This window comes from Dermacentor andersoni, chromosome 11 (assembly GCF_023375885.2).
Source record: "Dermacentor andersoni chromosome 11, qqDerAnde1_hic_scaffold, whole genome shotgun sequence".
NCBI lineage: Eukaryota > Metazoa > Arthropoda > Arachnida > Ixodida > Ixodidae > Dermacentor > Dermacentor andersoni.
The window spans coordinates 31,741,557-31,764,089 of record NC_092824.1 but is presented as its reverse complement, the minus strand read 5'-3'; the positions used below and the strand labels follow the sequence as shown (position 1 = coordinate 31,764,089).

The 22,533-nt window shown below is 48.8% G+C and overlaps 1 protein-coding gene across 1 annotated transcript; it reads left to right on the top strand.

The window, feature by feature from the left end:
- The first annotated feature begins 7,184 nt into the window (after positions 1-7,184).
- On the top strand, positions 7,185-19,313 carry LOC140213974 (uncharacterized). Its single transcript, XM_072285173.1, has 7 exons — positions 7,185-7,189; positions 9,144-9,688; positions 9,753-10,077; positions 10,880-12,506; positions 14,446-14,527; positions 14,978-15,125; positions 19,238-19,313. The coding sequence occupies exons 1-7, from the start codon at positions 7,185-7,187 to the stop codon at positions 19,311-19,313; spliced, it is 2,808 nt and encodes a 935-aa protein (XP_072141274.1).
- Positions 19,314-22,533: the final 3,220 nt, after the last annotated feature.

Here is a 22,533-nt window from a genome sequence, read left to right as displayed (position 1 = left end):
CGTTCATTTCAGGTGACCGGTCCAAAGGGTTCGGCCTAGATTCCCTCGAGACAGAAGACCTTTTTGTGCAGACGTTTGGGGCTTCTAAGTTTTCCCGCCATTACAGCTGTCGAAGCGCCAGGCCCAAATTACATAGTTGTTTCAACCCCCACGACATCTCGGTAGGCTCGTTGGAAGTACATGAAGTCTGCACCGTGAACACTCCAGCCATTGGTTATGATTTCTCGACGCCGTTGGATGAACACAAATGCTTACCGCTGAGGAGCATAACTAGGAAGGAGCATCGACTAGATTGCTGGACAAGACGTGTACAAACAAAGGGAAAGCTGCACATCCGTACTAGTGACGCTCTCCTCGGGGCGCATTCCGCGTAGCATCATTTTTTACCCTCCGCGACTGATTTCATCATTTGAACTTCACCTGTCCTGCGATGCAAGCTCACTGACAAACGGTGGAGCCATCTACATGCGTTACCAGATCAAAGAAGGAAAGTTTAACGTTCAACCGCTCATAACAAAGTGCAGATTGGGTGAGGGAAGAAACGCGAGTTAATGACATCTTAGTTGAAATCAACAAAAAGCAATGGGCATGGGCAGCAGATGTAATCAGGAGAGAAGATAACCGATGGTCATTAAGGGTTGCGGACTGGATTCCAAGGGAAGTGAAGCGTGGCAGGGGGTGACAGAAAGTTAGGTGGGCAGATGGGATTAAGAAATTTGCAAGGGCAACATGGCCCCATTTAGCAAATGACCAAGGTACTTTGAAAAGTATGGGAGATGGCTTTGCCCTACAGTGGGCATAACCAGAATGATGATGATGATAGGGATGGTTGTGATGATTATGATGATGATGATGATGACGATGAAGCAATTGCAGGGTCGCACTGCTGAAAAGTACCTCGTTGTCATACGTTGAGCTTCTTGTGTACTTGCTAGCTGTCATGCTGTGGAGCTTTATTGAGGAATTCCAGAAGCATCGAGATGTTTGGATTTTGTGGAGGGACTCATCAGTAGCCTGACATTGAATTGCAGCCAACGCTAATCAATGGGAGACTTTAGAGAAACCGTATTCTCGAAATACAACGCCCAACGTCGGGGTATCCTTGAAGGCGCTGCGCAGGCCACGACAATCCAGTAGATACGCTGACGCGTGGAGCAGCCGCCTTGTCATTTCTTCTCGACACTGTGGTGGATCAGTTCTTCATTGTTGCGGCAGCCTAATTCGCAATGGCCTGCGAAAATACGTTCTCTTCCTTTACCAGACGCCCTTTCAAGCGAAACCAATGAAGCGAGATTAGCTTGCCTCGCGGCAGTAATAGCACCTCCTCCGCTCCTACACGAGCCAGTGCTTGAGGCTGCAAGCTTTGAATGCATCCCCCGTTTACTCCGAATAACGGAATGGATCATGAAGATTCTTCGGAACGCTTCACCCCAAAAGCCACTGAAGGCGCTGGAGTTGCATCAGGTGGATATCTATGTATCAAGGCTTCCCCAGTATTAAGCATTCGCGAGCGAAGTCCTGGCCCTAGAGTAGCGCCCGATCTTGCTTCCGGGGATCACTGACTCACCGAACTCTTGGTTGATGCAACACACCTACGACTATGGCATGGTGGAGTTCAACTCACTCTATGGGATCTTCAGAACCACCTTTGGATCTTCAAGGGGCATAAGAGGAAAGAATCAGGGAAGAAACAATCGTTTCACGTAGCATTCTGTTGCAGCACCGAGCAGCTGTGCATAGTGTTCGAAGAGAAAGTCCAGGAATAGGCCAGCCCTAGCTGAATCCAATGCCGCTCCATTGAAGAATGTATGCAGCTGTTGGGAGTCCTTGGGGGGCGTGTAATCCGGACAATTAACGACGCACTAAATGACTGCCTGGGGCGGGACACCACCAGTTATAACGAGCTACTCGCCGTGCTTGCTGAAGTTGAAACGGCAGTTCATTGTCGTCTGCTCGTTTAACTGTCGTTCACTCAAATTTAATTCAGAAATCAGTGAAGGCGTCCAGAATGAATATATTTCTTCGCCACGCACGGTTATTGTCCTTCTGGATACGGACACAGATATTCTAGGCGTCTAGGCGCACCGAGGGCCACTAGCTTCGTGTGCGCTACAGCACGCAAACGCTTGCGCGGAATCCGCCTTCACGAGATAAGACGTCACTGTAATTTTTAGCCTTCTGATGCACGCCATCATGATTTTAGACCACCCACTACAATCTAAGTAGTGAGAAGCGGGCCAATCACAGACGTCGGCACCGCCCTCCTCATGAAGGTTATCTATCTTCATTGAGCTAGCTCGGCCCCACCGAAAACCTTTTTACTTCAGCGCGCTGCTTGCCTGTTGTCAGTAAAATGGATTTCTTTAAAATAATGTCAAGCAAGGCAATGCTGTCCGCTTTGAAACCAAACAAAGGTGACCTTCTATAAAGAAGGAGAGCGTATCATTGGTTTGCTGAAACAACGCTGCAAGTCGCCGACAGACGCTGGCCTCGGCGGTTACGTAACTTTGCCGTCAGTAGATTGCAACAATATACATGGAATAGTTTTACGTTATGGGGCCCCCATTATTAGCTATTTCAGAGTTCATTTCCTGGGTTCTGTAGAAGTGTGGACAATGATGCTTTAGGTTTAACTTCTGCTTACAGACGCCTCCTCACAATGGTGAGGAGGCGTCCCTAAATATTTCTCTGCCACAGACTGTTTTGCCCACCAAGCTTGTATTTTCTGTGCATTATGTCTTGCACCTCACTAAGTGTCTCTGTTTTAATATATCCGTGTGGCAGCACTCGGATCTTAGCGTTGTTCATGTGCTCGTTAATTAAATGATTGATTGAATGATAGATTCATTCGTATTAACTTGGTCGGTAGCTTAAACATCTGCTTTTCTTTTTTTCTACTACATGACTCGGGCGTTACTAGTGACCTGTATGTAATTCCTCTGTCATCTACCACGCAACTGCTTGCTATGTCTGCCAATTTTTTTATGTATCCTTACAGTTCGTCCTTTACTGTCTCCTACTATATGTTAGGTACCTTGGCACCACATTGGCAGCATAACAAAACAGCGGCTATAATGCGGGCATAATCTGTCGCATCCTTTTGTAGCGGTGTATAGTTCCGGGCATAGCTGGCTCATTATTGGCTGCACTAAAAGGTTTCATTTTTGCTCGCTACAGATACGGTACAGCAATGCGTGGCAAGGCATCGCCTGTGTGCATACTCGTCGTATACCGAGAATTGCTGTGGAAGTCACCACCGGTAAGCGTAATAGCCACCCTAACCGCGCTCAACTATAGCAACATGGCAGCGCCCTTACAGCGCCGACTACCCGCCTCGATCTGACTTCACGATTGTTACTGGCTCTACGCCCTGGCAGCAAGAAACAAGTGGCAATATTCGTCGCTTTTGCTAAGTCTCATCTTAAGCTGAGGTCAATGAGCTATGTATTTCTTGCCGTAATAATTGAGATCGGGTTTCTGTTTTCACGCTGATGAGACTGACAAGTGTTCCCTGCAAGATCATCGTGCATGTAATCTACTCAGATATTATGAACTTTCTAGACGCTAACAACCTCTTTCATCCTTCACAGCACGGGTTCCGCAGGGGCCGTTCTTGCGAGACCCGGCTTGCACTATTTCTTCATGACGTGCATGCTAAACTTGACCGTAACATACAAACAGGTGCCATATTTTTTGGTTACTCCAAAGCATTTGACAAAATAGCTCATCAGCGCCTATTACTAAAACTTTTTAGTTTGCATTTGCATCCTGATATCCTAAGCTGGCTTAGCAATTTTTAACTAACCGCTCACAGTGTGCCTCATTTTATAACCACGATTCAAACATTGCCGTCGTTACACGAGGTGTATCACAGGGGTCCGTCCTTGGCCTCCTTCTTTTCCTAATTTACATTAACGACCTACCCTTGCATGTGTCCTGCTGTATCCGCATGTTTGCCGGTGACTGCGTTATTCACCGCGCACTAAATACCATCACTATCCAAACAACTCTTCAATCCGACCTTCACCGGGTACAAGATTGCGGTGATGTTTGGCTGATGACATTCAACTCTAATAAATGCAAACTTGTCTCATTTACCCGTCGTCATCACAGTCTTCGCATTTCTTATCGGATTGGTGACGTCACCGTGGAATCAGTTGAATCCTGGAAATATCTAGGTATCACCTTGACTAATGATCTAACCTGGAATGCGCATGTTACTAATGTTATTTCATCAGCTAACAAAATATTGGGATTTCTATTACGTCACCTTCGCCTCGCTCCATAGCATGTAAAACTGTAAGCCTTTAGATCATTGGTAAGAACGAAACTCGAATACGCATCCGCCATCTCGGATCCGCATCAAGCATATCTCGCCAATACTCTGGGGGCAGTTGAAAATCGCGCCACGAGGTATATTCATTGCACATAAGCTTACAACGTGAGCATATCCCCTTTAAAAAAGAATATTTCTTATCGCTTCTATCCCTTCGTCGCTGCATTGCCACCTTTTCCACAGGTTCTACTATTTGACGCTTAATCGACCACCATACATTGTTCCCCCAACGCGCCGGTCACGATACATTGGTCATCCCCAGCAGGTAGCACAACCACATTCGCACACAAATACATTTTCAAGCTCATTTTCCTACCGAGCATCTAAAGACTGGAATGGCCTTCTTCATCAAATCGCTGCCATCGCCTGCTCTTCAGAATTTGCTCAAGATGTAACAACTTTTTTTATTTACAGAATTGAATCCATTATAACACTTGTTTGTATATGTTGTATCCCCACTCCTTATGTAATGCGCCTACTATGGGGTCCTTAAGGAAATAAGATTAAATGAAATGAGAGACGGCGCCGAGCCGTAAAACTGGTTTGACTTCTAGTTAGCAGATGGCGCGAAACCATTAACACCACTGATGCGTTGACGATGCAGAACGCTATAAAGGCCTAATTGTTCGCTGCATCATTAATCTACTACCCCGCTCTAGCATAGTACGTGATGAGGGTAGCGAGCAAACTCCAAGTAGACGCCGAGCAGATGCTGCGCCGCAGGTGGTGGTGGTGGTGGTGAAAAACTTTTATTGCTCTCAGACGAGAAGCACATGGAGGTGCGTATATGGGCCGGTCCTTAAAGGCCCGGCCCTTAAAATACTGGCTGGAATCCCTAGTGGCGTCGGCCGCTGCCCGGGCGCGCTCGACCAAGGCCCTTTGGGCCTGCAGGTCATAGCAGCCGAGCAGGGTCACCTCCCTGTCCTCCCGAGTGGGATTGGGGTGAGGGGCAATAGCTGGGTTAGATGGGCCGGCCCACACCATGTGGTAGATGTCCGAAGACTTCTCCGCACAGTGCGGACAACTGCCTGTGAAAGAACGATCAAAATATTGAGTGCTGCCGTGCACAGCAGAGTGCTCGTATAGAGACGGAGTAGAAGTCGCTCCTCCGTCTTAGCCCTTTACTCGGGCGAGGGTAAAGGCTATGGCCAGATTGATAATGCAGGACAATGTCTTTAAAAGAATACGCGGGATCGAATTCAAGATCCTGATCTAGGGGGTAGAGAAAGGAAGGCCGGAGAGAGAGCGCGCGGGCGGCGGCATCGGCTGCTTCATTCCCCTCGAGAACCATATGAGCAGGAGTCCATACTATGTTCCGGTGAGTGGAGTCCCCGGTGTAGGTGCAACTTTGAAGTAGTAGGTAGGCTAAGTATGGAGCCCAGCCTTGCTCGACGTTCCGACGGGCCCCTCGCGAGTCGGAGATATTTGTTTTGGAACCAGAGTGGGTAGCAGCCAGTGCAATGGCGACCTCCTCCGCATGAGTTATGTCGCGGGCGCGCAATGTAAGCCCGTTAAGTGTTTTAGACTGGTGGACGACTGCGGCCTTGTACCATCCCCCATGCCGTGTGGGGGCCGGAGGCGTCCATGTAATATGCGCTGGGTTTCGACCCATAATGGCGGCCCAGGGCTTCCGCCCGCGCCAGGCTCCGACCATTGTGGTCATCACGTGTCATGTTAGGAAGAGGGCGTACGTGAAGGGCGCATCTCCACTCGAAAGGGAGTCGTACTCGCTCTTCCATAAGTGTGGTGTGTAGGATGTGTCGTCGGGCAAGGAGGCGGTGACCCAACAGTGTCTTAGAGAGGCGTGGGTATTTGTTAGTTAAGTGAGCCGCTCGGAGCTCCCGGAACGTGTTCACCATGCCTAGACCCAGGAGACGCTGGTTGGAGGCGCTCACGGGGAGTTCGAGGGCTCTCTTAATAATTTTGCGGAGGATGACTTCGACTGCATCCTCGTCTTGTTTCCGAAGGTGGAGGTAAGGAGTCGAATATAAGATTCGACTGGTCAGGAATGCATGCGCCAGCCGCAAGGCGTTTTTGCACCGCAACCCCTGCGTTTGTTGGAAACCCGACGGACCATGCGGCCCACCTGGTCCCCCACCTTACGGAGCTGGGCCAGGGTAGTGTTTCACCGTCTATGTTGATCAATGAAAAGCCCCAGTACCCGGACTTCTGTGTGTTCAGGAATTGGTCCTGTCTCCAGAAAGAGCTCAATTATGGCTGTACACTGTGGTGAGGGGCGTATGTGTACAAATTCAGACTTTTGAGGGGAGCATTGCAGGCCACAGTGGCGTGTATAACGGTCCACTATGGTCGCCGCTTGTTGTAGGTTGGCCTGAATGTCTCCGAGTGAGCCCTGCGTGGCCCACAGGGTGTTGTCATTGGCATACAGCGCATGCTCCACAGCAGCGACAGCACCCAATTGGGCTGGCAGGTGCATCATAGCCAGATTGAATAGGAGAGGATACAGCACTGACCCTGTGGTGTTCCTCTGGTTCCATGTCGGAAGGGACCGTGCTCAGTGTCCTGGATTTTAATGTAGGAGTCACGATCTGTCAAAAATTGCCGAATGTATCTGAACGCATTGCGTCCGCAGCCGGTTTCTGAAAGATGAGAGAGTATTACCTCGTTGTGATGTTGTCGAAGACCCCCTTCAAGTCTAAGGCGAGTATGACCTTATCGTTGTGGGGGCATTCGACCGGGTCAAGGATGTCCCGATTGAGTTGTAGCAGAACATCCTGTGCGGACCTGTGCGGGTGAAATCTGAACATGGAGTCTGCGAAGATGTGTTGATTTTCCATGAACTCGGACAACCTTTCACGCACCATCATCTCCATTAATTTGCCCACACATGAGGTGAGAGAGATGAGGCGAAGGTTGGCCGTGTTGATGGCCTTGCCAGCTTTGGGAATGAAAGTGACCAGAGCGCTTTTCCAATCGTTGGGGAGTGGCGCGTCCCCGAGCCAGATTGAATTGATTAATCCAATAAGGACTGGTAGGCCAGGTCGGGCAAGTTAGCGAGTAATTTGTAATTTTGTCCCTACCCGGGGCGGTGCCATGTTTCATTTTCGCCAGGGCTACCCGCAAATCGTAGAGCTGGAACGGCTGATCCAGCTCAGCGTTCTCCGAACCTGCATAAGAGTACGCCAATCCGCAGGGGTCCTGGGTAGTGCACAAGTATTGGTCCCGTAACTTGTGCGCTAGCTGAGTTGTGTTGCCGTGAAAACTGTGTATAGCACGTTGTAGATGTCGACCCAACGACCCACCCCTTATCGACCCAACGCGTGTCTGCGTTGGGTCGATAAGGGCGCGAAAGAGGCGCCAGGTATTCCTGCTGGACATCTGCCGCGCCGCCGTGTCGCCACGATCCACCTAGTTGGCGTCTGTGAGCTGGGCCGCATACTCAGCCGCACCGCTGGGTGAGATCGGCAATTCGAGCCTTAAGTTTGCGGTTATGCTTTTGTCGGCGCCACTGGCGGACGAGGCAATGCCGCCCTTCCCAGAGGTGGAGGAGGTGGTTATCCACGTCCGATACCGCCTCAAAAAGCTGAATTTTGGTTTCGGTGGAGCGAAGGCTAGAAACCCATTGTTGGGACCATGACTGGTAGCCTTGACCGAGTATAGATGTCACTGTGCTGTAATTTTGCCTAAACTTGGACCAATCTGGGAGTCTGGCCTATGTTGTGGTTTTGCTAATGGCTTGGTCCGAATTGTAGTGTTTAAGATGCAGTGGTCGCTACCGAGGGTTTCTTCTGTGTTGACCTGGTTTCCTCTGGGTTTCCTCTGGTTTCCTCTGTGAAATAGTTATAGATCTCTAGAGACTAATAATGTCATAAATCGTTCATGTTTTCTTATGTAGAAGCAGGTGACCTAATTTTATTGCGGATTCAATGATGCGTGCTTAATATCTTCAACATATGACGCACCACTTTTTGGATGCGGATTTGAACAGTGACAGAAGTAGGTCTAGCTTTGATAGCGTCGCCTGTTATGCATGGAACGGAGTATATAGTCTTTCAACAACTCTTGATTTTCTGAAGTGTGTACATTTTCGTGTAAAGTTCTGTCTTGCTTGAATTACTGTTAGAGGGATATGTTCGAAGCAATAAAGTCAAGGGTTCCACGAAAACGTCTCGTCGATTAAGAGGAATACTCATATGGGAAACAACAAAAATAATTTTTTTCGTGCTGAACCAGCTTTCTCTTATTTTTGTAAGCGCTGCAGACTTCACTGACGAACGCGTACCTCCTATGCCTTGGTAGGCCTGGCAGACAAATCGCTTTCTTTCATTCAGCGTTACAACGTGATGTATCACAAGACTGGACATACTTGACATTATGGACGCGTGTCACAGTGCCACAGCACGATGAGATACGCACACAGAATTTCGAAGACTGCCACGTCCCATAAGAACTTTTCTAATAATCAGAAATAAGAAAGCGCGTGCTCATATTTTATAAGTAAATTGTTGCTATGTGGCGTGCCTAATGCGCCAAGCACTAGGAGCGAGGGAAATTCCCAAAGTGTTTTTTGTCTTTTGTGTTTAAAGGGAAACTGAAACGGTTTTTAATTTCCATGAATTGCCGGGATTGGGAAGAACAGACCTAATAATTTACGGTTTTGAAAGTTTTTTCTACACTTTGTTAATAAAAGGGGCGCAAATCGCTTTCTAAATCCCTCCGCGGACACACCCCCGTCGCTTCCCGTAGCACCGGGTGAGGAGGCAGCCGGAAGAGACAACCGGCGACAGTGTTGTCATTCCCGGGGATGACCCCTGGCTTGGAGATTGCTCAAATCCCTCACAAGCAGGAGAGCAAGCCTACAACCTGTCCTCGCTGCGGCCATTACGCTGGCTATCAGCGAAGAGGCCCTTGCGGAGCTCATCGCCCACCAGTTCGCGCTGGCTGTACAAAGAACTGCAGCCATCCTGCCGGTAGGACAGCCTTCCGTCAGCCTGTCTAGCTGCCTGCACAACCACCACCCGGGTTGGGCATCGAGCCAGATTACGGCTATCTGCCAGGACCCGCTGACGCTGCACGACCGCCATGTGGCCCTGAAGAGGGGGAAATGCCGCAGCGCACCAGGAGCCGAGGGAGTGACGACCCAAATGCTCCGACACCTGGCCGCCAGCGAGCAGCAGCGCCTGCTCGACTGCTACAACGACATCTGGCGGTCAGGCCAGGTGCCGGAGACATGGCGCACAGTCATCGTGGCCCCCATCCTGAAAGCCGGAAAGCCGGCTGGAAACGTGAGCTCCTATCAGCCTGTCTCCCTCACCTCCATCACTTGCAAGGTGATGCTGTGGTCTGACTGGACTGGGTGGCCCGTGCCTATGGCTTTTTGGCCAAGGAGCAGTGGGGTTCCGGCGGCAACGATGCACCGCGAACTCCATTGCGGATGTGGTCTCCACACTGGAAGGGGCCAAGGCCTGCGGTGACACCCTGCTCCTGGTGCTTGTCGACATCAAGGGGACCTTCGACGGCCTGCCCCATCCAGTCGTTCAGCAGGCTTTGGACCTACTTGGCATCAACGGGAACTTGCGGCGGTTCATCTCGTCGTTCCTACAGGAACGCACCTTCAGGGTACGAGTGGGCCAATCGAGGAGCTCCCCTCGGCCGGTGGCAGTGGGCGTCCCACAAGGGTTGGTGGTGAGCCCATTCCTGTTCAACCTGGCCCTGGCCTGGCTTCCTGCTGCCCTGCTGATCGGACTAATAGCGGCGCGGAAAAAGCCACATCCTCCTCGGTGAGTGGTAAGGCGCCATTGACCGTCGGTGACAACGAGCAGAGGGGCACGGAAGACGCCTCGTCCTCGGCCAGTCCCGAGGCGGCGGCATCGACCCACCAGCCGAAACGTCGAATTTCTGACGACGAGAAAGGTGCTCTACAGCTCAAGTACGAAAGGCAACATCGCTTAAGGCACGGGCAAGCCCCCGGATCCTCGAGCAAAATGTCGTCGTCTTTTCGCAGGCCGAATATGCCTTACTGAACGTCTGCAGGGTCGTTCGGACAGCCTACTTTGCTGCTAGAAGTTTGAAACGTGTTTACCACCCCAGGCAGAAAGAAGGGAGTGCGCGCGACTGCAGCTGACATTTTTTAATCTACCGGACAAAGCGCAACGGAAGGGAAAAAACCTTACAGCACAGCAGCAATTCGTAGAGCGAATGCATGTTACTCGAACCCGGACTAAGATACTCAGCCCCTCATTCAAGACAGCTGCATGTTCCTGACAAGGCTGACAAGGTGGTATGTTTTCGCCACCGCAAACTGTGGACGTCGCCGCCTCATTGATCATTACGAAACCTTCCAAGCACGGAGAGTCCAGTAGGTAAGAAGTGGTCATTTGATCTGTTTCGCGGCCCAGCTAGCAACAGGCTGACCACGCACCAGGTGGCGTAGCAATGTCTGCATGCTCCCCACGTCAAAGGTGGTCCTCTTGCCAAACATCCACGGGATCGTGATCATCGCTGCCATTCGCAAACAATCCCTGTGAATGCCTCCATCTACGCAGAAGACATCCCCCTGTGGGTGCGAAGTCCCCCACACAGCCACCGCAGCGCGCGCTCAGCTCTGCGAAGAGCCCTCGACACCACCGCTGCTTACCTGAGCAGCATTGGCCTTGCCATCTCCGCAAGGAAGACCGAGGCCAAGCTGCTCCACCCCAGAGCAGCTGCCCGCCACACAGCTGTCCGGTTGCACCTGGGAGGCGCTCATTCACCCTGGAGCACGGCAGTGACGTACCTGGGGCTGCACCTTGATCACCGGCTGTCCTGGTTGCCTGCTGTCAAGACCCTGCATGTCCAGGTCCTCCGGGACCGCAAGGCAGTCTCCCAGCTTCTTGCCCGACGACAGGGCTGTACCACTGGGTGGGCTCTGCGGCAGTACGATGTAGCAGCCACCTCACGCCTGCGGTACGCCCTCTCACTCGTCGCACTACCACCTGCCCGTCTTATGAATCTGGACCTGCAGCATCGGGCCGATATTAGGCTCTGCCTGAGTGCTCCCCGAAGCTCCCAAGTCGCTGCAACCTTGACCGAGGCAGGAGCATGGCCCCTGCTACTCCTTCTCCTGAAACAAGGGCTACGCCATGTTGACCGCCTCCACCATGGCCCAGACGGCAGTGCCCTGCTGTCCCGACTGCGCTCGCGGCCCCATTCACAAATGGGCAGAATCTGTGGGCTGTACGAGGAGGTGATTGGGAGGCCTCCAGCGAACAATACAAAGCTGCCTCCTCCCCAGAGACCACCCATACCTCTCACCACAGAGCTGCCCGGCGTTTTCAAACGGCGCTCCCCGACTTGTGCCCTTCAGCAGACGGCTGCCTCCCTCCTGCACGAGGACCACGGAGAACACCTGCAGACCTACGTTGACGGCTCGGTGATGCCGGACTCAGGCTCGTCGACTGCGGCCTGCGTGGTGTCCGTCTTGAGGAAGGGCAAGCAGTGTCGCCTCCCCGACCATGCGCCGTCAACAGCGGCAGAGGTAGCTGGCCTCCTCCTGGCTGTGGACTTACTCACGGAGGAGCTGCCAGCGACCCCAGTTACCATCTGCTGCGACTCCAAGGTGGCACTTCTCAGCCTGCAGGGGCCCGAAAGTGCCAGCCTTGGGGTCGCCCTGCTCTCGACAAGGCTGATGGCGCACCAGGACGCGGGCTGCTCAGTGTCCCTGCACTGTCACCCAGCCCACGTAGGGACATCGGGCAACGAGGAAGCTGGTTCATTGGCAAAGCGTGCCCACCACTGCGTGGTCCCGCCGAGCCTGGCAGTAACAGTCAATGATTTCACAATCCACAGGCTTCGACGCCATCTGCTGACCTGCCGTCCGGACAAGCGGATGTCCTTGGGCCGCCCCCCGCGACCACTTCCACAGCGCGGCCTCGCACGCAGGGACACCTCCTTCCTTCTGCGATTGAGGATTGGCTGCTGTTGGACGGGTGCTCGCCGCCATCGGCATGGCCTCATCGCATCTCTAGCCTGCGCCTCCTGTGGGGAGCGTGAGACCGTGGAACACCTCCTGCTGGCCTTTCCTGCTTACCTGCAGCAGCGTGGCGGCCTCCTGCAGGAGATCGGACGCGTGGGGCTTCTTTCTGCATGGCAAGAAGAAATCTTCCTTGGTCGCAACGAGCTACCTGCCCTCCTAAGTGTTGTCGAGTACCTCGACTCATCGGAGCTCTCGGTGAGACTCTAGGATTTTCTGCAAAGACGAATACCCTCAGAGGTATCCAAACCACTCCAGGCTACTCGACCTGCCCCAACCAACTGGCTCCTGTTGCATCACCACCCTCTCGCCTTTCACCAGATTACCATTCCTGCCGGACACACTAGGCCCTACCTGCATGACCGCTCAGCCGCTGCCATGGCGAAACTTCAACCCTCTACTCTCCTATCTTTGCTCACACCTCTGTTGACGCTTAGCCGTGGTCCCGCAAGGGCTGCAGAAAATATCGTCAACCTTTCCTTTTACCTTCAAGAACCACTTCTCTCTTCCCGGGAACCGTGCTGCCGGGCCGGCGTGCTGGCATGTTTCTTTCCGTCCTGCGCTTTACTAAACGACGCTACGAGAGATCTGCTGCCACTCACGTTAGTTTTATTTGGCGATTTTCGTAAACTGTTCTTCCTTTCTGTGCTTGGTGAGTGCCTAGAGCCAAGGGCGCCCAACATTCCCTCGTTCTGTGCAGCATTCGGCTGCGCGAACACAGGCGGGCGAGACGATGTCGTGTTTCACATGTTCCCGAAGGACAAGGAGCTTGCAGCTCAGTGGGTCCGTGCGGTGAGGAGAGATCATTTCGTGCCGACGAAATGAACTGTGCTGTGCTAGGACCATTTGCGCGACAGTGATTATCATCGGAGCTTGACAACGATGCGTACAATCGGTATTCCAGTTTAATCGGCGCAACTGAAGCCTGGGCGTTATTCCGTCTATATTCTCCGACAAAAGAAACACCTCGTCACCTCCAAGAGGGGCCTACGCCAAGAGGAGAAAGCGCGAGGTAAGGGTTTTAATGTGCGCACGGGCAATGTTTTACCATGTGGTCACCTGAGTGTCGAACAAACGGCATTATAGCGGCTTATGACGAAGCGAGGTGGAGGTACAGCCAGAAATATGCACATGCGTGCAAAGTGCTTGCCGTTTTCATTAGGTTTTGGCAATCTACTTTGTCACGAAACACTGTGCTACAGCCGTTTGTTCGGCGCTATTTTGATACGGTGAAATAACTGGCCGGGGGTACGCTTGCGCATCCAGTGACATTTGTTATTCGTCCTACGCGGACGCGGAAACCACGCGGAGCCCACAGGTTTAGCTGTTCAGCATTCGTGTTCAAATCGCACGACATGAGGCTTTACGGTAATATTTTCATGCTCGCGCTAGAGTAGTTCAACTCGTTGTGTAAAAACTTCGTTCCGTTGATTTCGCACGCACAGCTTGCTACCAGCAGCGAAATGACGCTAAAACGAGCGTCGGCACAGCCGCGCCCGTGGCAAGGCGAACGGGCTCAAAAAATGAAGTAACGATGTGAGGTATTAAACTTGTCAGCGTTCGACACGGTCTAGCCCAAAACAGGCACCGCTGCTGGACAAAAAGTTTCTTGCCCTTGTACCTAGAGAACGGGCTATGCATCACGCATGGCCAAATTATTATTTGAAAGCAATTAAATTGCATTACTCATTACTGTCGTATTACGTTCATTGATTTGAATTACATTATGAATTACCGCTTCAAAAAAGTAATGGTATTACTTTGCGATTGCTTCTAAAACGTTTTCATGCATACAAGAAGCAAAAAGTAAAGTCTAAAGGGACGCCATCCTTTCTTCAAGGTAACATACACTTGCCAACATTTCATGCCCTCCCCCCTCCATGTATCTCCACGACACCTTACCACACTACCAACCTTCTGGCGCCGTACACAGCTTACCGGTGCATATTTACCGCAATTAATGAATTACTTTAGCCATGAAATTACAGACAAAATATTTCACAATGCTAAATCACTAGACAACTAATCCATCACATAAATTACTGAAAAAGTATTTCAATTATTGTAAGTAATGTAACTGCTGTAATGTATGCTGATATGCTGAACTTAATGACATTTATGTTTTGCACTCTTTCAGTTACTAGCAGAGCTCCTTGAGAACCAAGCCCCTGAAGAACCTGTTCCACTACCATCACCAGTCAAAGATTTTGAAGCAGCCAGTGTGACACAGGCAGATAATGTTGAAGAGTTTGAAGCAGCAATTGTGGCCCAGGCAGCTGATGTTGAACAGAATTGCCCCGAAAGTTCCAACAAAAGCCTTCAAGTTCTGATATAACCAGTAACATCTTGCACGGCCGTCACAAGCAGACAAAAAAAGTGCAACTTCATTTCACGTGGGACGCAGACAAAGCCTTGGGGTGTTTCAGTCGGTAAGATTTTCTGACATTGGTCTGATTCTTTCTGCACATTGAAGCGATTCATGTTTTCATGAAGATAATTTTATGAATAAGAATGTGCAGTACAGTTTTTCAGTAATAGCCTGAGTTGCAAATTTGAAATGATTGGGTTCCTGGAAATTCTGTACACCTTATAAGAATAATGGTGGGATAATAATGGGCTATGAAATAATACCATAAACCTTTCAAGAATTGTTTTTTTTTTCCTTTCAGGTGCCCAGGTTGGCAACTTCATGGTAGATGTTGCTACTCAGGTGATGAGTGTGGCAAAGTCATGTTATGAGAGAGACAGCCTAAGTGACAGTGAACCTGCTTCTGATTACGACGACGATTACAGTCCTGACAAGGACCCTTGCCACGAGTATGTTATGCTATTCTTACTGTTGCATAGCCTTTGAGATGTCTGCACTTTCTGCAGCCTGTGGTTCGTGACTAGTTGTGTAAATTACATGCAACGCTCCTACAAGTTTTCAAATCATCTAAATATTTCCATTCAGTGAAAATCTCCTATTTCTCTCAGGCCCGATACCTGTGCTGACTCTTCGGAAGAGGGAGTAATTTTAGTTGAAGAAAGGCACCTGACAGAATTGTTTCAAGTGTGCCACGCATGCCTTGCGAATTGCACATACAGTTTTCGCTGTGAAGGGACACGTACAGAGGTGTGTGCTCAGTGCCCACTAGGACACCAGCTATGCTGGAGGAACCAAGACGTTGTAAACCAGCAGCCAGTGCTAAACCTGAAGCTTTCTGCTGTCTTTTTGTTTTCGGGCAATAACCCTGCTGAAACTTTGAGGATGCTGGCTTCTATAGGTGTTGAAGTTGTCACGGACAGGACCTTCTTCAACATCCAGCGTATTCACCTTTGGCCTGCAGTTAACAAAGTAGGGAAGCATTTTGAAAAATGATGCGTATTTTATTATTTGCAGTGCATTTTCTCACTACTTTGAAATATACTTGCTGATGGTTTGGAGGGAACAACAAGAGCAGCTATCAAAATTGCCAGTGGCCAAGAAGTGGAGCTTGCAGGTGATGGGCGAGCTGACTCGCCTGGCTTCAGTGCCAAATTTGGCACATACCCTTTGACGGATGTTGCAAACAACAAAGTGCTACACGTAGAGCTTGTCGAGGCTTCTTGTAACTTTTCTCTAGCGTTTTGTAACGACTTCACAAGGCCTAAATGGCACTGAATGTTGTGCTGCTGCAGTGGTTCCTGCTGCTTGAGTTTATTTTGTGTACAAACATGTTCTCTAAGAGTGTTAAAATATTGTCTCTTGTAATTACAATCAAATCAGTTAGGCGGCAGCCGCCACATGGAACTGGAGGGCCTTAAGCATAGCCTTCAGTTCCTAGAAAGCCATAGGATCACTGTGAAGACTCTTGTGACTGACAAGCATGCTCAGATCAAGGCCTATATGCGAAGAGAAAAAACCAGAAATCAGGCATGTGTTTGATATCTGGCATTTCGCAAAAGGTATCTTGGAGCAACACATTTATATGCTGGGTTGAAAATATTGGCGCTAGCTATATGTATTGTTATAAAATATGGACACTGAATGTCGGACTTTGCATTATGCATTCGAGGTGTCTCCAAAGAAGTGACTGCCATTACAAAGCGACATGACTGCAAAGAACTGCAGCCATCGCTGAAGTCAATTCAAAATCATTTGTATTGGGCAGTCGCAACCAGCCATTCTCACAGTGAGCAAACTGTTCCGCACTGGTTGTCACTACTAAATCATAATAAGGATGTGCACATTCATAGAAGTGCAGAATTCCCAGCGTGTGTACATGAGGAAACTGAACGCCGGCAGTGGCTCAGTGAGAGTAAGTACTGTCAATGAAACTGTAGGGAAAGAATGCGTTACTATAAACCATTGCAATGCTTTGCAGGTACATATTGTGTCTGAGCGTGTAAAGGAGGTTTAGGGTACCTTAGTCATTGTATAATGTAATAGCAGTCTGCAAAAAAATCTTGAGTCTGTCCAATTTTGTTCTTTGCTATTGTTAGCTCATTATGTGCAGGCGTTCTTTGCTCAGTTCACTATTTGTGGTCTACTATTTGTGGCTCAGCTGAAATGACAGCTGTTTCAGAAGTTGTCGTAGCAGCTAGCACAGTATTCTTTGCATAAATGTGATCTTTTGCATGTACACGTTCATATACTATCTAGGCTCATGCCACTTGAGTGCGACATAGACATTTCTTGGCAGTGAGGTTTCACTAAGACTGCCTAACTTCCATGGTTCAACTTAGGACTGGTTTGTCCTGTGTCTAAATGAGAAAGTGCCTGTTCCATATTTTTCAGATTCTAAGGCATTTGAAAAGCTCCAAGCAATTGCGGCTTCAAAGCTGCTCTTATTGGACATGCCCAAGCTATCAACATCGCATCAGACCAACAGTCGTGAAAGTTTTCATGTACTTTTGATACATTTTGCTCCAAAGTATTGCCAGTACTCATACCTTGGAATGAACGCAAGGTAAGCCTCATAATTTTCAGCCTGGATTTACTTTCTTATGCAACCAACCAAGATGGAAGTGAGCATCGTACTTTTGCACATGCTCACTTGCTGAAGTATGATGGGCATTGTCAAGGCAGGAGCATCGCTTATTAAATACCTATATTTGGTACAGGCTTGTATTCACATAGTTTCTCGATCACCAAGAATGTTGTGGAAGCAACCAGCTTTAAACTACAAATTTATACTTGGGAGATATTGAGCACACAAGGGTAGGGACATGACAGGCTTACTATGGCATACATTTTTCGACTATCTAGTCAATTAAACTTCAAGTAAAATGATTACATTACTGATTTCCTGTCAACCAGCACCCCAAATGAAAAAAAAAAAACATTCAGATCTACTCAGGACGTACACACTCATCGTCTCTACATACTGTGCTAGTGACTGAAGCAAATTTGTTATTACATGGGGGGGGGGGGCAGTATAGAGCCTGCCAGGCCCTACAATGTGACCCATGCATTGTTCCCAAAACAGGCATTGTAAATGATTACAGGTGTACACGTAATTCACAGATACCTGCTATTTGTATTTGACCATGGTCCATCATTTTCGAACCCAGCTAGCCGCCTTGCACTACAATGAAAACAGTGACAGATGCCAAGCATGCAGAGTAGATGGTGAAGCCAGGTTGAATGCAAAATATCCAAAGGCTACAGGGGCAAGGGAATTGCTTGCCCTGTAAAGCAACGAACAGCTCACAGCAGGTGAAAATAATTTTACTTGTGTGTATCAACACCACTACTTCATAGTAACATCAAATGCTTTCCCAGAATATGTGAAGATGCTTTTGGACCTCGTGATGGTGGAGGCAAGGAACTCGTCATCACGGTTCACGAAAACTCGGCTCCCGAAGACCCCGCTACCATTGTGCAGCCAGTTTCCTCAAGTTTCCAAGGAATATGCTGTTAGACGGTAGAGTACAAGGTTCAGTAAGTAACGTCGAGAGCTCATTCACTGAGAACAGAAAAATCGGCTTTGCGTGTTGGTGCAATTGCCTGATGCATTCTAATAAAATATATTCCCAGCCTGCAAATGTCCCTACTAAACTTACTGCCGTGCTTTCAGTAATTACGCAGAAGTCCAGTGACTTTGTAGCCATTTCTTTCTGGTTTGATTTATTTACCTGTGCAAAATTCCTCTAATTTGAGACATCTCTTCAGGTACTATCTGTAGTCAGACAGTAAAGACGAAATATCAAGTAACATTAGTGGCTTTGTGGGCACCTACCAAAACTGAATGATGCTTACTGGTATAATGTTTCAGGCTGCAATTTTACATGACAATTTACACTGAGTTTAGCAAATGCTCGATATTGATGTTTGCATAGTAACAATGCTATTCCTCACTTGTATTTAAAAAAAAAAACATAACTACATAGTGCGTTAGTGCCCGCAAAGGTGATCTTTTTACATGGCAGTCACACTGTGGGTGTCGAAGGGAGAAACCTTTCAGGTACTGCTAGTACACATACTCCTACAAAGCACGTAATAATTTTACGCTTCAAGAAATGATTTCATATCTAGCGGATTTCAGTACAGTGAAACAAAGAGTTGTACTCTGATGAATACATTATGGCAATGCAGACAATTTCATGAAATGCTCCTTGGAAACACGCAAAACAATACAAATTGAGAAAAACTAACTTGCTGCATTTTATAGAGCATTTCATTAATACATTAGCACATCTATGTGCACTCACCTAAATGGAATCCCAGAAATGTTTGAAGCCTGTATATGAGCCTGTTCTGGACGGGTATTTCTTGCGGACAACTTCAAGCACACAGCTTGGCAGGATTCGACGGTTGTTCTTTCCTAAAGTTTTCCCTACTAGCCAGACAAAGTGGCGGTATGCTGCATACCTCAACTGCCTGCAAAAAATTTGCTTTTACATCAATCTTTTTCCATTGGCTATATCATTTTCACACCTGTTTGTAAACTTCTTGCCTTGTCCAGCCGGTTTGACTTCTTTCTGGGCAAGTGGCACTTCCAGTACTGCCCTGCTGAGGCGCACAGTCCTGAACAGTCTTGAAATTGTTACGCACTGCGTGCGCTGCTGTTTATTCGTAATCTCTTGCACCTCCTGGCAGCACAAGCCGTTCTCTTCATCTTCCATCAATACGCAGCACATAGAGGTGCGCCTAGTTTAATGAAACCCCAATTACGCCCACATTGACGCACTCGAAAAATGCGGACATTTGCAGCCATGAACGTCTGGTAACATAGCTTTAGCGTAGCCGGATAGCCTTACGACAAATGCGGAAACACGTTGTTGCTAGCGTTGCTATACTCCGTTTCACGCATCAGGTGCAACGCTGTGGAGGCTCGAGATACATCGTGCAGTGGCTGCGTTCGCACTTAGAAGGAGTTCGGTGTTTCTTGACCCAATTTTTTTGAAAATCTTCGTTATATAAACTCAGTTCTGAATGAAAAAAAAAGAATTTACCCATAGAAACAATCCGTGTACTTATACGGCTGCTGACACGTTGTTTTAAATCAATTTGCTTTCCGGTATTTTTCAATTGCAGCCCGTCGCGGCAGCTTCACGTGCATGCTGGCGCGAGCAAACGCCGCTGGCACGCTGCGAAGCATCAGCGGAAACACGCGGAGTAATAAATTTTGAGGACCGGACTTATTGCGTAGCTTCCACAGCGTTGCACCTGAGGTATGAAATGGAGTATAGGCTTGCCTAACGACATCCGAAGTACGGTTGCAGTTACCGTAAAGTCACCGTGTGTACCACACGGCGCTGCCAAAACTGCCTAATATCTGTATGTCAACACTAGCATAGAGCACGCATAGCCATTCTTGGTCGAGCCACAATCGCAAAGTTGTCAAACCATAGTATGAGTATTGCACATTTAATCTCCCTGGCCATCTTTGGATGCGTATGATAAGCAACTTCCATGACTGTACCTCGCAGCACTATATGTGCCCGCTTTGAAACGTGGCACTTATGTTCGCGATCGTGTATAAACACGCAAAAAAACACAGGACTTTAGACAAGCAGCGGCAAGTTCTTGACATCGCGGAATTGCACCCGTGTTTACAATCTATTGAATAGTTAGTGCTTTGTCATTCTTTCAACAGCAAGTTACCAGTGACACTTTAGCGCGCTTTTTTCCCATCATTGGAACATGCAGCTACATGAAAAAAAAAACATAAGTACCAGCTAAGATTTCAACCACGCGAGAAGGTGCACACATCGCTCTCGCTGTTGGCACGCTCAACATGTCGTTTCCGCAGTTTCCGCCATCGTTTTCTGTATTGGCTGTCGGTTCAAACATGTACGGCGCAACACAAGCCATCCGAGACAGCGAGAACGTTCTATAATGCTTACAACTTAGCTGTGAAGCCAGAACAGAACAGCGTGCTGCGCTCTGAAACGGCGGCGCTGACCGGCGATACCCGTGAATGACGTCCCAGCGGTCCCGACCAATCACGGGCAACACCGGCGTTCGCGCGATGCCCTGAGGCGCTGGTGCGTGTTTTCTTGCAAAAAACTACCGCTTGCGCTTGTTTCCGTCCTTTTTGAACGAGATATTCGTGTTCAGTGGATTCAATACTGTAGAACCCCGCCGGAAACTAATTTTTGTTTTCGAAAAGTGTTTCAGCTTCCCTTTAAGGCTCAAACCGTAGAACGCGGTGCGGGACTGACCAGCCGCCACCTTTCATTTACTTATTTCTATATATATATATATATATATATATATATATATATATATATATAGATCGAGCACATACCAGGGGCACTTATCGCAACTTGGCCGTAAACGGCCAGGAACCGAAAAAGCAGTGTGGGAGGAAGTACAAACTTGTGGCTTTAAAACAATATACTTCTAGATTGCGAGGGAAGAGGCCTTTTCGCTTCCGTATTCGATTTCCTCCCTCGTTAATATTAAACATTGTGTTCGGTGACACAATATCGGAGAATTATCGATATTATTTGCAGCATCTCTAGTTAAGCAGGCGTGGAAAGCACCTTTAGGAGAAAAGAAAGTCTGTATAGTCTATGAGACTTGGCTTAGAAAAGTATATGCTTTTGCTCAAAAATCTGCTTTGTACAAAAAAGTAATAGTTGTCGCCCACGTTCTCCACTAAAATAATAAACTTTTCGTTATATCCAGCTCAACATGACGACTGAAGCGCTGAAGTGTGCAGGACTTCTTAAAATTCCCGAGGAGGGGCTGCACACTACGCCCTACTGTCAAGCAGCCAGAAAGCGTTCGTCTGCGTAAAGAGGAAAAATATATATACTGCACCTTTCACTTTGTCACGGACACCAAGTTGCCGCAGGAGCTTGCACTGCTCGCTCTGGAATATGTCGTTCCACACCTTGACGAGCATGGACAGCAGCGCATAAGGACCAAAGAGAATCGCTACGTAGTGCACGGTGTCTGATGATGTCAAAACCAAAATCATCATTCTCGCTATTACAGTCGCTGCACCTGGAAACCGAAGAGGCGCCACAGGATTGTAAAGTTTGCTTTAGAATGAAATCCCGGAGGATCCACCAAAATATCTAGCGCCAGGGATACTAAGATTAGCTTGTCAGTATCAGTAGTTAGGCATATGCGGCACGATGGGGCAGGCATGGCCTCGCAGATTACAGCGGGCAATCTCGGAGGCGACGTAGTAGGCGAATTCAGTACTGTGGAACACCGCAAAGTAGGGCAAGTGTCATGACCTGGAACACGTTCGTGCTTTGAAGATTAGGTAAAAATGTCCTATTTGTCCCGGGGTCCAACGATGATGCTACTTCTCCTCGAATACGGCGATTTCTTTCTTTATAAGCCGCATCGGTTTCCGTCCTGGTTTGCTGTTGCCTGTCGCGGGTGCGATAATTGCCTGCCATTCGCTGTACGCGTAACATCGCTCGGCTCAGCTGGAAGCAAGGCTGGCCTTCGAAGCCCATTTACGATGCACAGACGTTGTGGTATCATTCACCAGAAAAAGATTTGGCAAGCGCCCCTTGTCGTTTTGCGCATTTCGATGCTCTTTGTTTACTGTGCATGCATCCCGCTCACACCCAGGTCCATGAAGTGGCATTTAGTGTAGCGCACCTGCGACCGACCACGTTTAGACCAATTCTGTAGAGCCGTACCTTATTAACGTATCCCATGATAGCTTTGCGCCACCGTTTACATGAATACAATGCTCTCTGAGTGTCCCTGCAATGCTCCCAAAGAGAGGAAAGTTTCACCTCCGTTTTTCTGACGCCGCTCGCACCGCTACTCGCCAAGTGCCATCAC

Coding starts and splice junctions, on each gene's coding strand:
- LOC140213974 (XM_072285173.1), top strand. Junction 12,507..14,445: donor TCGACTCATCGGAGCTCTCG/GTGAGACTCTAG, acceptor GCACTCTTTCAG/TTACTAGCAGAGCTCCTTGA. Junction 15,126..19,237: donor GACAAGGACCCTTGCCACGA/GTATGTTATGCT, acceptor TGCCTTGTCCAG/CCGGTTTGACTTCTTTCTGG.